At 41.2% G+C, this 14,474-nt stretch overlaps 1 protein-coding gene across 4 annotated transcripts in view; it reads left to right on the top strand.

Moving 5' to 3' along the window:
- The window catches only part of PTPRF (protein tyrosine phosphatase receptor type F), a 627,213-nt gene that overhangs the window by 527,915 nt on the left and 84,824 nt on the right, over nt 1-14,474 (top strand). For all 4 annotated transcript variants that reach the window (XM_032217661.1, XM_032217663.1, XM_032217660.1 and 1 more), the window contains 4 exons: nt 8,857-9,126; nt 10,004-10,585; nt 11,173-11,306; nt 12,846-12,990. In XM_032217661.1, coding sequence (XP_032073552.1) covers nt 8,857-9,126; nt 10,004-10,585; nt 11,173-11,306; nt 12,846-12,990 — 1,131 coding nt within the window. The remainder of the gene's footprint in view (nt 1-8,856; nt 9,127-10,003; nt 10,586-11,172; nt 11,307-12,845; nt 12,991-14,474) is intronic.

Here is a 14,474-nt window from a genome sequence, read left to right as displayed (position 1 = left end):
TGATAATTCTGTCAATAGTTGGAAAGGCCCCAGGTACCACCATACTGCAACATTTTGTTTTAAAATCATTGTGGTAAGGAGGAGAAAAGGAGTAAAAGAATTACCCAAATAATATTTTGTACTTTCTCCAACTTCCAAAAGCAAAGTAATTGAACAAAATAAGTAAATTCAATGGACATTAGACAATAAAAGAAAATAGCAAATATCGCAGTTCTCTTGATCTAGCCCAGCCTTCTTATAAAGCAAATTCCCTATGTATAAGCTGAAACAAGTAAAAGAGGGAGGGAGGGTTTGTACAAAAATCAAGAATGTTATACCCGTATAACATTTTCAGTGGATGATTTACATAACCATTCCTCCTAAGTGAGGCTCGGTCAGTGAGCTAACCAGTCTTAATTGACCTTAGACACTAAATATGGCCAAATTTTATTACTGTAATAGGAGATAAAGCCTCCTGAGAAATCCATGACTCTTGGGTAGACCTGGAATCTATTTATAAAAAAACCACCAAAGCTAATAGCAAATGTATCAGACAACCAAAATACCGTAGTCACCTGAAAATCAAGCTTGACGTGAAAGCTGCTGTACCATTTTTAACCCTAGATAATGAATGGAGGATTACTTTGCATATTTACCTGTTCTGACCCCCACCTTGCTCGTTCAAAAACGACAGCCAGACAGAACTTCAAAGGAAATATTTTAATAATATATAAAATAAACACAGATAAATTCTCTGGCAAAACGTTAAGCAGCAATTGCAAAAACAAACTCTTACAGCAAACCACTTCTCCAAGTTGGTTTCTCTGAATCATGAACATGAACGGGGAACCTTGATTAGAACAGGAACAGAACGGAACGAATGAACAAACAAACGAACATTGACTTCTGCAACTAGGGCATGGCACCATCAGTCTTTTATCTGCAGGAGGAGATCCTTAACGAGCCACAGCTGCTTGTTATCCTCTCCTGTGAGCATCCTGAAACCACTCACAGGAGATTTCTGTGTCAGAGTCTGATAGCAGCTCCAAAGGCTCCTACCGAGCCACAACACTATCCCTCACCGCAGGGCCCTTCCCTCGGGTCTGATGGTCCGGATGCGGTCGGGCTGGGTTGTCCGTATGATAGGTTCGCAATCATCTCCTGTGTTTCCTCCTTTGTTCCTTACGCTGAGTAACCCTCAGCATGTGTGCCTCCTTATATAACTCCCAAATACCTTCAGGAACATTCCCCTTGATCCAATGCTCCCCCGGTATCCAGTGGCCACCACGTCTCTTCCCACCCTGTGCAGCGTTGACACCCCGTCCAGGGTCCTCCACCTTCTCCAAGGCCGACCCACCAGCCCCCCTACTGTCAGATTCCGGTGGCAGCTCCAACGGCTCCTGCCGGGCCCTAACACCCTGTCCAGGGTTCTCCACCTCCTACAAGGCCAACCCACCAGCCCCTGTACTGTCGGATTCTGGTGGCAGCTCTAACAGCTCCTGCCGGCCCACAACACTATCCCCCACTGCAGGACCCGTCCCCCGGTTCTGACGCACAAAATGCAGCCCGGAAGGGTGGGTGACGGCCTCCATGGAACACAGTCCAAGACACTGGTGCCCTGCCGGGATCCTAGAAACAAAGTCCTGTGCTGCGGGGTCGGCAAGGGCTGTAATCGTGGCGAAGCCCTCCTCGCAGACCTGGCCAATTGGCACTGGACACATGACTCCACGCACTTCTGCACGTCATTTCTTAAGCGGGGCCACCAAAACGTACGTGATACCAAGCGCAATGTCCGGAAAAAAAACCAATGTCTCGCTGCAGAAGCACCCTGAACCTGAGAGAGCACCCATCTACGGAAGTGCCCTGCGGGAACATAGAGCCAACCCCGATACTTGAAAAGATCCCCCTCCAAAGTCCACGGGGAAGCCGGCCCTCCTTCTGCCTTTCGTCGCTCCACCCATTCGTCACCCCACTGCGCATCCTGTATCAGAGACTGTATGCCCATGGGATGATAAACTGCAGCGCAGGATGCGATGGGTAAAATAGTCCAGGGTGGAAGCGAGTCCGCAGGGTCAGAGTTCTCCAATTTCCTAAGCAGGGCATCCGCCCTTGGATTCCACACACCACAAATGCCCGCTACATTGTGCGAGCAGGGTATCAAAGCCGCACAAACGTGCCGGTTGTCTGACATAATAGTTTGTTGCTGAGGGATGGCCGCTGTCCGCACAACCCTTCTATTCTTCTTGGGACAACTCCCCGCCAGGTGTCCAGGATCCCCACAGTAGAAACACAACCCCTCAGTACGTCATCTGTCCATCTCTGTATGTGACACTCGAGGTCTGACAGCACCCAACTCCATGAGCTCCTCCCATTCCACTGCAGTCTCTTGATGAACCGGCACACTAGTGGTCTCCTGGAATGCATGGCGAGGCCTCCGCCTTGCAGCCGGGCGTCTATCCGGAGGCACAAGTGGACCAATGCGTCGAACAACGGCCTGTCCAGCCTTGCCAGTTCATCTTGCAAGGCATCAGACAACCCATCTTGGAAAGTGTCCATCAGAGCTGGTTCATTCCACGCTGAATCCTGGCTACGCAGCCTGAATTCACTTACATAGTCTTGCAATGAACCACTTCCCTGCTGCAGTGACTTCAGATGTCTGGTTGATGTTTCCCCTTTAATGGGATCCTCAAACATACGATTAAAGTATTGGCAAAAACCCTGGAAGTCATCCAACGAAGGGCTCGGCTGAGTTAACAAGGGGGTAGCCCAACGGGCAGTTGTGCCTGAGAGCAAATTAATAATAAATCCCACCTTCATCCAGTCAGTGGGAAAGTCCTCCGCTCTCAAACTCAGGAACAGCTGGCATTGTCCCAGAAACGTGGCAAACATGGCCTGATTCCCATCAAATTTATCTGGCATGGCTACTAGGCACTTCCTCCTTGGCTGGGGGTTTTTTGCAGCTATCTGCAGCTGAGAAATTTGGTCAGGCAATACTGCTATTTGCTTGGCCAGCCTGGCATTCTCAGCGTAAAGCTGCTCCATAATTATATGAATGGAGGTTTGTCTGGGCAGAAGTCAAACTGTTCTGACCCCCACCTTGCTCGTTCAAAAACGACAGCCAGACAGAACTTCAAAGGAAATATTTTTATCAGTCCCAGCTCGGGCTGGCTGCAAGCCCAAAATAAACACAGATAAATTCTCTGGCAAAACGTTAAGCAGCAATTGCAAAAACAAACTCTTACAGCAAACCACTTCTCCAAGTTGGTTTCTCTGAATCATGAACACGAACGGGGAACCTTGACTAGAACAGGAACAGAACAAACGAACGAATGAACGTTGACTTCTGCAACTAGGGTGTGGCACCATCATTCTTTTATCCGCAGGAGGAGATCCTTAACGAGTCACAGCTGCTTGTTATCCTCTCCTGTGAGCATGCTGAAACCACTCACAGGAGGTTTCTGTGTCAGAGTCTGATAGCAGCTCCAAAGGCTCCTACCGAGCCACATTTACCCCTCAAAATTTGGTTATAGTTATAATTCACTAAAAGATAGCTTTGTGAAAGTCAAAGATTTGTTTAAAATTTGCATTTGAAGTCCTGGTGATAACAATTTTGCCATTCTTTCTGGACTATCTAGACTAATCCTGACTTTTTATTTACCACAACTAAGCCTAAGATAATGACTTGAGTTTTAATTTGCAACCCTTATTTCTGACCCAGTAAGTTATGGACTAGGAGACATAGTACCAGTAAATATATTTCCTGCAGAACCAATCTGTATTAATCAAAATTTAAAGCCCATGATATAAGGAAATCTGTGTCTCTGCTGCACTGATATCAACTGCTTTTAAATGATCTTGCAAATAACACAGCAGAGACTGTGCTTTTCTCGTAGCATTAGTAAATACACATTGCAGGAAAATTGTCGGAATTTAACCTTAGCATATATAGGTAGCCTAGCTAATGGCCTTTGCATTCTGTCTAAACCGGCCATCCTGATTGTTCTTTTCTAGAGAGTCCATTTATTTTAGTTTTGTTGTAGCCATTTAATTATTGTTACAACATCCCAGTATTAAGCAGTTGCTTTGTACCTGGAAATTCTCAAAAGGAAGCTGGAAACTGCTGGGAAGAGGACTTTTAATAGAATGACCTCAGTGTTTGATTAAATTTGAGAAGCCACTACTGTGATGCGATCATGCTCATTGGCTCTGGATGCAGGAAAAGTGCACATTATTGCATGCTGAATTATTAATACTCTGTAGTATTGTTTGCTTCATCCCAACCTCTCAAAATGGAAATCTGGTCTCTGCTGAGGTATTTTTCCTACCTACATTGCTTTGTGGTAGGTTGGGATAGACCTTGTCACTTACTCTTAATAATTTGATAAATTATTGCCCACACTACATGTTCAACTCAGTAGGGAATGTCCACCTTTTGCAAGTTATATGTTGTTCCATACCCTGAGAGAGTTGGCAGTGCATTTATTCTCTGAAAATATGCTAAAGAAATCCTGAATATTATTATCCTACAGTAGCATTTCACAAATGGGCTTCTTGCAAAATGTGAAATTGTTATTTGCTTTTTTTTCTTTTCTTTTCTTTTTTTTAAATCCCTAACCTGTCGCAAATCCCAATAGGTCAGGGAAAGGTGTTCTTAAAATATGTTTAAGACCAATTTGATACTGATTTATAAATTGGATGAAGATTTCTGTAATTGGCAAATTGGAATTTCCTTAAGTAACTGACCTTATTGGCATGAAGGGCCAAGAACTAGATCCCGTCAGGAATTATACACATATATGGACATTGTGTAAGTGACTTTCATGAGCTGCACTGTTCTCTGACAAAATGTTGTAAAACTGATTGACGGCTCTGCTTCACTTCCCACACTAGTAGCAGGGAAGAACAAGAGATTAGAGCCTGGAAGAACATCAGCACATGTGGATGGATGTTGCGTAAGTGACATTCCACAACTCTGCTATACACTGCAAGAGAATTACAGAACTAATCAACAGTCATACTTCATGTCCTATTGAACTCAAGGAAGTAAAGTTGCCAGTTGTGCTAGAGTTATATTCCGAGTTTGAGAATTTCAACTAGAATTGACTATAGCATCTCTGATACAATCCATAGCATCACTGGGCCCATTTTTTTTCTCTTTTATAGACTTGAAGACCTCAGTGTGAGGTTTAAGATAAATTTTAAAAATGGAAAAAAGGGTAGCTTTCCCCTGACCCTTATTTAATAAGGAAGAATCTGAGCTTCTATTGATTGTCTTGCCCCTGTTCTTCCCTTGTGCGTGATGAGAACTAAAGTTTGATTTGCTGCACTTTTAATGGTTATTTATAATCAGACTGGGAGGAACAAAACTACTGAGGAGATGCTAAGGAAGGCAACAAAGCTTGACATCTGACATCTTGAATTTTTTACTTAGCAGTTCCTCTCTCTCATTTTCTCCTTTTGGGCAACAGAAGAACCATTCGCCTCTCTGTTAGGATAGATGGAGGCCGGCATATGGATTATTAATGTCATAATGGCAAAAGTTCCTAAAAATTCCTTTAGCCAAAGGCTCAGAACAGAATAGACTACAGAAAAAAAAAACCTAGGACAACCTTATTCCCTTTAATCCCTGTCCCAAATATGAGGTGGCTACCACAAAATCGGGTTACCATAAGAAGAAAGAGATCATCTGCTTAGTGTCAGTATTGGCCTTAGGGAGATGAGTATCTGTTTTCAGTCACGAGGCATTTGGCTGAGTTGTTTGGGGAAATGTGTTTTTTCTGTCCCTAGATCCTATCTTTCGGAAATGAAACTATGAAGTAAAGGCTTGCCTATAGGCTTTTTTTTAAAATCTTTTTTTCTTCTTCATCTTATTATTTTGTTTTGTTTTGTTTGCAGAAATTGAAGGGGGAGTGATTTTCATTGCCATTCATCCTGGGACTAGGCTAGAAGAACCCCATGTCTGATATATTGTCAAATAACCTTTTCTCATTCTTCCACTAGAATAGTAAACAGCAGCTTTCAAAAAGGGCAAAAGGTTTTCTCGATAGCACTTTGCTGAATGAACTTAAGCTCTTATCTGCAGATTCACACGCTGTGTTCTTTCTTCCTAGTGTAGTCCTGACAGGTTCTTTTATGGCAACAAAGGAGATAACCAAGGACTGATATTTGAGGGATAAGTCACGAAATTCTGTTCTGTCAAAACTAACTTAATTTTAACTACTGAGCATGCATGCATATGTTTGAATATGGTTTAAATAACCTGAATGGGAGGTAGGAGTTATCTTGCTTGGTTTTCACAGAAGTAGAGATGTCAAAGGCATGCTACTGATTGTGTTTGATCCTTCTGCATGACTTTCTCCCAGTTTCATTTCTGACTTCAATAATTGCATTTTTGTGCATTTCCACCACTCCCTCTGGGAGGTTTTTTTGTTCAGATTTTATATATTAGTTCCTTTCCCTTTTAGGTCTTTTGTCTGTCTGGTGCATGTCAAGTTAGTGAATAATTGCCATGCACGAGTTTGTAGCATTATTCCTAAAGCTTGTTTTTGTTTGAGACCAGTTTAGTTGGTGAGGGGGTGGGAAGTTGGTTGGTCCACTGTACTGAAATCCTAATATATAAGCCAACTTATCCTCTATTGGCTCAGCCTCATGTTCATTGGGTGGGGGATGGGGAAGAGAAGAGTCCTGCTTCTTGCCGATCAGATCCAGGCTATGTTGGACAACCACCCCATCATGTTGACCCATTGCCATGTCCATCAAATATCTGGATAATTATGTTAGAGCTAATGTGACCCCTTTTCATTTGCTTTAATTTGTGTTTATAAAGTGCTTCCTTTCAGTTGGGTAACAAGTCTCTCACTGGCAACCATGCATGTAACTGTTGATTTGAGATTGATAAAAAAAACCAATCTGTTTTTACACATTTGAAAACATGTACATTATTATTTCTCCAGCTGTTATGAAACTAATGTGTCCCCTTTTTGTCCCAAGATGGTGTGTAGTATTCATATTGCTGAGAGTATTGTTTCATTATCCTCAAATCTTCATTCTGTTGTTCATAGTAATGTGAGGCCTTCAGTGCCAGTTTTCTTTCTGTGAATCCACTGGACCGATGAATCATCAAAAAGAACTCAAGCAAAACTTTATTAGGGATACTGTTAGTCTGTCAACCTGAACCCAAGCCTTGTCAGTACTTCCATTCTACCCCTATGGTAGTAGTTGCAGCTTTCTAACATGATTTTGTGATGCTAGAACCAGCACAGGAAGAAGTCCAGCATAAAACACACCGAGTAGACCAGGGGTGTCAAACTCAAGGCCTGCCGTCCGGATTCTGCCTGCAGGGTGCTTAAATTGGCCTGGAAATATCAAAGGACCAGCCCGCAGTGCCTCTGCCAGCCAAAATGGGCCACAGGGGGTACATGGGGGTACATGCATCCCCCCGCATCCCTTTTTTGGCCTCCATGGCCTCCAGCAATACTCTGCCAGCCAAAAACGGGCCATGCAGAGGCCCTTCACATCCTGTTTTTGGCTGGCAGAGTGCTGCAGAATAATAAAAATACAATAATATAAATAGCTTTCCTGCCTGGAAAAGTAATTTACTATTAAACAATGGGGTATAAATTTAGAAATAGAAAGTTTAATGGAGTATGACAAATAAGTAATAAATGTTTCCCACTAATATCTGGTAGAAGAGGTAGGAAAATGACTATAGTAAAGAACTGTGGAAAGAAAGAAGAGAAGTGGGGGGAATGCATCTTAAGCCTATGTCGAATGCCCACCACGCCCACCCATGCCACACACACACCTGGCCCTCCGCAGTCAAACACAACCCTAATGAAATCAAGTTTGACACCCCTGCAGTTGTCCATAGCCCTTTGAGTAAGCTTTGCTCAGCAATCTCCCAGTGGGTCTTTTCTATAGATTCTCTGCCCTTTAGCTATTTGCTTGACAATCCAGGAGGTATGAATTGGAGTGGCTGTATTATTAAGGAAGAGAGGATTCCACGTATATAAGCACTGACTTCATTTTGGAGATATAGGTTTCCCAGAGGAGATACAACACAAGCCTTTTTAAGTGAAACCTGGAATTAATTTGCCCAGAGGAAACAAAGATTTACTCTGTTCAGTTATGTTTTTTATCCTTATTTAAATTGGCCTGTAACACTGGCGTTAGAGAAGAGCATCATTTATGTACCATTTCCCTAGATGAAGCGGTTCAGCTAATAGCCAGCAAGCTTTAGTACATCTGAAGGCTTGCCACCAAACCAAGTGATGAATACTGCATGAGTGAATACAGGGTATGATTCATCCTTGGAATGCTTTCCAAAGGTGGGGAGGATCCATTTTCCAAGTGCTCTTGTGTCTAGGTGGATCTAAACTCCTTTCCAAAAAAAGAAATGCTAACTAGGCTTGCATATGGCCTAGGCCTCTTTACATTTTTTCTGGGAATGCTGTTTTAGCTAGTTATAATGCACAGAATAATTTTGAAAGAAAATTTGTACCTGCCATTATAACATAGATTTGGCCTGCAGACCACTTTGCAATAATACTACTTAAAATGAACCCATATGGCAGAATTTTACTGTACCTTATGGATTGGAAAATGAACTTATTTTCTAATTAACGGGATGCAGTAGAAATGAAGATTGGTGACATGATGTAACATGCCAGACCTCTTGATGAAAATAATGCCAATGTGACTTAAAAAGGAGGCATGTAGACATGAAATTCAGTAAACATATCTTGCACAGAATTTTCTTTTCCCACTACGGTTTAAAAGGATGAGTGTTGATGTCGCCACTACCCATGAACTTTGAAAGCAAAAATGAACACACAAGTTGAGGCTGTGACCCTACTAGTTCTCTGTTCCTTATTTCAGTGCGGCGAGTATCTCCTCGATTTTCAATCCCTCCAAGCAACCATGAGGTGATGCCTGGAGGGAGTGTGAACCTCACATGTGTAGCAGTGGGGTCTCCAATGCCGTATGTGAAGTGGATTGTTGGAGATGTGGAATTAACAAAAGAAGATGACATGCCAATGGGCAGGAATGTTCTAGAACTGATCAATATTACACAATCAGCCAACTATACATGTGAAGCCATGTCCTCACTGGGAGTAATCCATGCAACAGCACAGATTACTGTCAAAGGTAAGAAATTCCAGATTATTTCCAAAGAAATTAGGACTGATATATACAGTTGCAGCTATCTTTTTCTAGATTTTATTCAGATTTTACATTCTTATTTTTTCCTTAGGGAGACTGGCCAAATAATTATATAAAAATGTGAAATTAGAGCAGATTCTGTCCCAGACATGTAACATGTCTCTTCTTATTTGGTTATCTAATTATTTTTTACTTCATGAAATGGATATCCAAACATCAGAATTGAGTACAAATCTCAAACAAACCTACAGATGTTTTCGATATTAATTGCTCTGATGTAACTCTTCCCTTATTTGTACTTACATATTGATTGATTTATATATAGTCCTGCCATAAAATCAATATGTTAAAAAATCCCAGATCACAATACTGGCCTTAGATTGTCTTATCTAATAGTGCAGAAAGATCTTTTCTGCAAATGCTTGGGGTTATCATGGCCAGGATGCTATACTATCCTATCACGCAAATGAACCTCCTACCGATTTTTGCATCCCATAAGAATGTTCTTCTTGTAATAGTAGTACAATGCAAGTATTATTGTCTTGGTGAATTGGTCCTGAAGGGTATCCAGCTGAAGAATCTTTTTTCCATTTGAAAGCTGACTTGGATTCTTGTCTAAATTATGGTTATTTAACCAACCACCAACAAGTTCTGTGAACACATCTAATAACATGATTGCTATGTTTACCCTTTCATTAAAAGCACTCCAAGTAATATGTGGTAGTGTGTAATGTAAAATGTATGTTTCGGTAAAATTATTTCTGCCTTTAAAGAAGGTGGTTAAGGAAATTTTGAACCTCATTTATATTTTTATGCATTCTATCAATTGTATTAATAGTATAATTTTTTTTCATATTTTTAGCTCTGCCAAAGCCCCCAACAGAACCATTAGTGACTGAGACAACAGCCACCAGTGTTACTCTCACCTGGGACTCTGGGAATGCAGACCCCATCTCCTATTATGTCATCCAATATAAGCCTAAATCTTTGGAGGGAACGTTCCAAGAAGTGGATGGTGTGGCCACCACCCGCTATAGTATTGGTGGCCTAAGCCCCTTCTCAGAATATGAGTTTCGCATTATTGCTGTAAACAACATTGGAAGGAGCCTTCCTAGTGAACTGGTTGAGGCACGGACAGGAGAACAAGCTCCATCAAGCCCACCTCTCAAAGTGCAGGCGCGGATGCTCAGTGCTAGCACTATGCTGGTCCAGTGGGAACAACCTGAAGAGCCTAATGGACTGATTCGAGGCTACCGGGTATACTACACCACTGATCCCCATCTACCACTCAGCATGTGGCAGAAGCACAACACTGATGACAGTCATCTCACCACTGTGGGCAGTTTGATAACTGAGACTACATATAGTATCCGTGTCTTGGCTTTCACCTCAGTAGGCGATGGCCCCCCTTCTGATGTTATTCAAGTCAAGACCCAGCAGGGTGGTAAGTACCAATCTGATAACCCTTCAGGTGTGTTGAGATTGCATGATACATAATTCTGGGAGTTGCAGTTTCAACACTTTCAGGGAGGGAGGGAGGGAGGGAGGGAGGGAGGGAAGGAAGGAAGGAAGGAAGGAAGGAGAGAAAGAAAGAAAGAAAGAAAGAAAGAAAGAAAGAAAGAAAGAAAGAAAGAAGAGAAAGAATGAATGGAAAAAGCAAGAATTAAAATTGTCCCCTCCATGTCTTAGTCTGCTCTCTTTCAGACATCTGAGGCAAAGATCATGATCATGGTATGGTTCACACATGGGGTTTGTTCATTGAGCAGCAAGCTTGTGCTTCTTAATTAAGATTGAGGAAAATATGAAATATGTTATTTTATCACCATTTTATGTTTGTTAAAAATGGACATCTGCTTAGCTAACAAGGTTAAAAAGAAAACTGTTGCACTTGGAACCTAAAAGAAAGGGAAGGTAGTGAACAAAGTTATGAAAATGCTGTAAAGTTTTACATTAGTGATAAGGCAGTGTCTTGGACACTTCCTAAAGCTCCTCAGATCTACCTTCACTGACTCATACTTCATTGGTCCCTAGTTCCAGCCCAACCAGCAGACTTCCAAGCTGAGGCTGAGTCAGACACACGGATCATGTTGTCTTGGCTGCCAGCCTCTCAAGAGCGCATCACCAAGTATGAGCTGATATACTGGGAGGGAACAAATGGGATCCAGGTAAGAAATAATAATAATTGATTGCTATACAGTAGTTTCCTATGGAAGTGAGGCAGGTTTTTCTCTACTGCCAGTTAGATTCTTGTCGAAATATAGGTAGATACAGAAGAGTGTTGTTGAAAACAGCATCTTCAAAACAAGATGTCATGTAGTTATAAGCCTTGGTATGTATTTCTGTGTGAGTGGGAGAATCAAGAATTCCTGCAATCACTTGGATTCCTGTCATAGTTACTGAAAGCATTCCCTTTGTCATGAATGCATAGATGAAGCTTCAAAGGTTGCCCAACTAGTCCTTATGATGTTTAGCCATGATTTTGATATTAGTATGATATTAGACTAAGGCTCTGTGTTCTCTGTGCCTGAAAATTACTGGAATTCTGTAATACTGGATTTTGTGGTATGAATTATACAAATGAAAACAAATCTGTATGTGCCTGTTAGTTTCTGCTGCTGATGGGATAAAGTTCTGAAGCCCAGCTGATATATTCACTAGAAATTCTATTAGGTACCTTTCTGACTGAATTTTCGGTAGGCATAACTCTTTATCTTTCATATCTTTTCTTCGCAATTTTGTACACTAACACTTAGAGGCAATGAAATACTCTGGTTGCTGATTTGTTGGTGACCAACAAATTGTGTTTGTAACTTCTGTGACTTTTCAATAATTATATAGGTAGTCCTCGACTTACGATCACAATTGAATCCCAAATTTCTGCTGCTAAATGAAGCATTTGTTAAGTGAGTTTTGCCCCATTTTATGACCTTCCTTGCCACAGTTGTTAAATGAATCACTGTAGTGTTAACAACACAGTTGTTATGTGTATCTGGCTTCCTCGTTGACTTTGCTTGTCAGAAGGTCATAAAAGCGGATCATATTTATGACATTTGCAGGGCACTGCAAATGTCATAAATATAAATCAGATGCCAAGCATTTAAATTTTCATCAGGTGACCATGGGGATGCTACAATGGTCATAAGTGTGAAAATGGTCATAAGTCACTTTCTTCAATGCCATTGTAATTTTGAATCCTCACTAAATGTACTGTTGTAAGTTTGAGAGCTACCTGTACAAAATTGTGGAATGCACAGTACTATCCAAGACCCCTTCTGGACACTACAGCCAAGAGAGTAGTGTCTCTGTGTATGTGTTTGTATATAAAGTTTCTATATTATTTGCTCAAACTGTGATTTAAAAGCTACTTAACATAACAAAATGCTGGGAGGGAAAATTCATTCTTTTTGCTTTCCTGACATTTTTATACTGACATGTTGCAGAATGCTGTGGTTGCATTTCTGATAGATATTTTGTTTCCGAAGAGCACAAGACTGTGCTTTGTTAGTGTCCTCAATTTGAAGATAATGATTTTCCTACTATTATGCAAATTCAGTAACTTGGATTCGGTCACTTGGGTTGTATTGTTGACTTGATTAATCTGCAAGTATTGATGGGCAAATGGTTTAAGAACAAAAGAAGCATTAAAGGTTGGCTTTCCTTATTTCCCCTCCAAATAAAAAGAAAATGACTCTTATCTTTTCCAGCATAAGGTGGAATTTGACCAGACTTCATCTTATGCAGTTGAAGGGCTCAAGCCAGACACACTCTACAAATTTCAACTAGGAGCCTGGTCTGAGCAGGGACTAGGAGTCCTTACTCCAATTTTGGAAGCTCGGACAGCACAGTCCAGTAAGTGTCTCTATATGGCTATGGGAATGTAAGCAGAGGAGAGGGGGGAAATTCTGTTGCCACTGTGTGAGTTAATAGGGGGTTAGAACCGTTGCCTAGAGAAATAAGGAATGACAAGCCACCTATGGTTCTGAAGCAAGAGCCCATTTGGCCAGGGTAAGTGTTGTTTCTCTTTCAGATCATGCCCTTTTAACAGGTAGACTCACAGACTTACAGGGGAAAGCAAATAGACAGGATGCATTCCCTGTCTCTGTGAGTTTTACTGCATCCTCTCCCACCCTCCATTCAATTGCAAACAAGATACTCAATCTCTGAACCTTGTGCATGAATATCCCTGCTCTGCATGTGCTAATATCCCTTTGAGAAACACCCTTGCTCATATCCTTACATCCCAGGACATCCACCTGTCTATGTGCTATACACATTATGTTATTGCCGTTGCACATTTCTATGAATTCACTTGGAAAAGAGCAGTTCCAATCTCTATAAGAAGAGAAAATCATTAACACATTCTGCAGAGAATGAATGCTGAATTAAGTAGTGCGGTATGCCATGTTGCATACTATATATAATACCAGGCAACAGTAAAATTAATCAGATGAAAAGATGACTGACACTGGATTGCTTTTTATTCTCTTCTCAGCCCATGTGCTGGTGAAGTATAAGCTCAGTTCACTTATTGGCAGCTCAGAATGTAGCACGTAAGCAGATTAAGGCTATCAAAAAGCTCTGAGATAAGGTTGTTTTCACTGGTGATTTGAGGGCTTGCTTTTATGAAAACATTCAGGGTGGAAGTGAGACATTTCTGTTTGTACCATCTGTCAAGACTTTAGTGACTCCATGGGGCAACAAATGAAGGCAATAACAGCAGAGCTTTCTGGTCAGCCAATGCTTTCCCAACTAGAATCAGCTCAGGGTGGAACTGCTCCACTTGTGATTGAAATTACCTTTCATTTTCTTATTAGCAGCATATCACTTATAAGGACTCCAGCAGCCCTGTTTGTGGAATTGTAGTGTCAAACCAAGGAAGTGCCAAACCAATAAATTAGATCAAAGGATACCCACATGTAGATATTATAAATATTAAATATTGGAGAATATATTGGATGGGGATATTTATAGAACTGGTAGCAGCTACTGAAGAAATACATGAATCAGTAGAGAGAAAATGGGTACTTTCCCAATCATTGTACTTAAACAAAAAGGACAGATCTCAGAAACAGAGTAATACAGATGTGAAATATGATAGATGTGAATTGTGATGCAAGGCTGTGTGTAACTGAGCAGTTAGACTGCAATATTTTGGCTTGTTAGGCACATTTGCATTTTGAGAGAGTAGAGTATGATAAGTTCTATCACAAAAATATGTAATGGGGGTAATCCATTCTTTAAATAGCTGCTGTGATTGCTCCAGCTTTATCACATAATTTAAATCAAAATATGCAGCCACTCCTTTGAACCTACAGCTTCCCCAATTTAGGATC

This window comes from Thamnophis elegans, chromosome 5 (genome assembly GCF_009769535.1).
Source record: "Thamnophis elegans isolate rThaEle1 chromosome 5, rThaEle1.pri, whole genome shotgun sequence".
Taxonomy (NCBI): Eukaryota; Metazoa; Chordata; class Lepidosauria; order Squamata; family Colubridae; genus Thamnophis; species Thamnophis elegans.
Note: the sequence above shows the minus strand (reverse complement) of the source record. Positions and strands in the feature narration are given on the sequence as shown.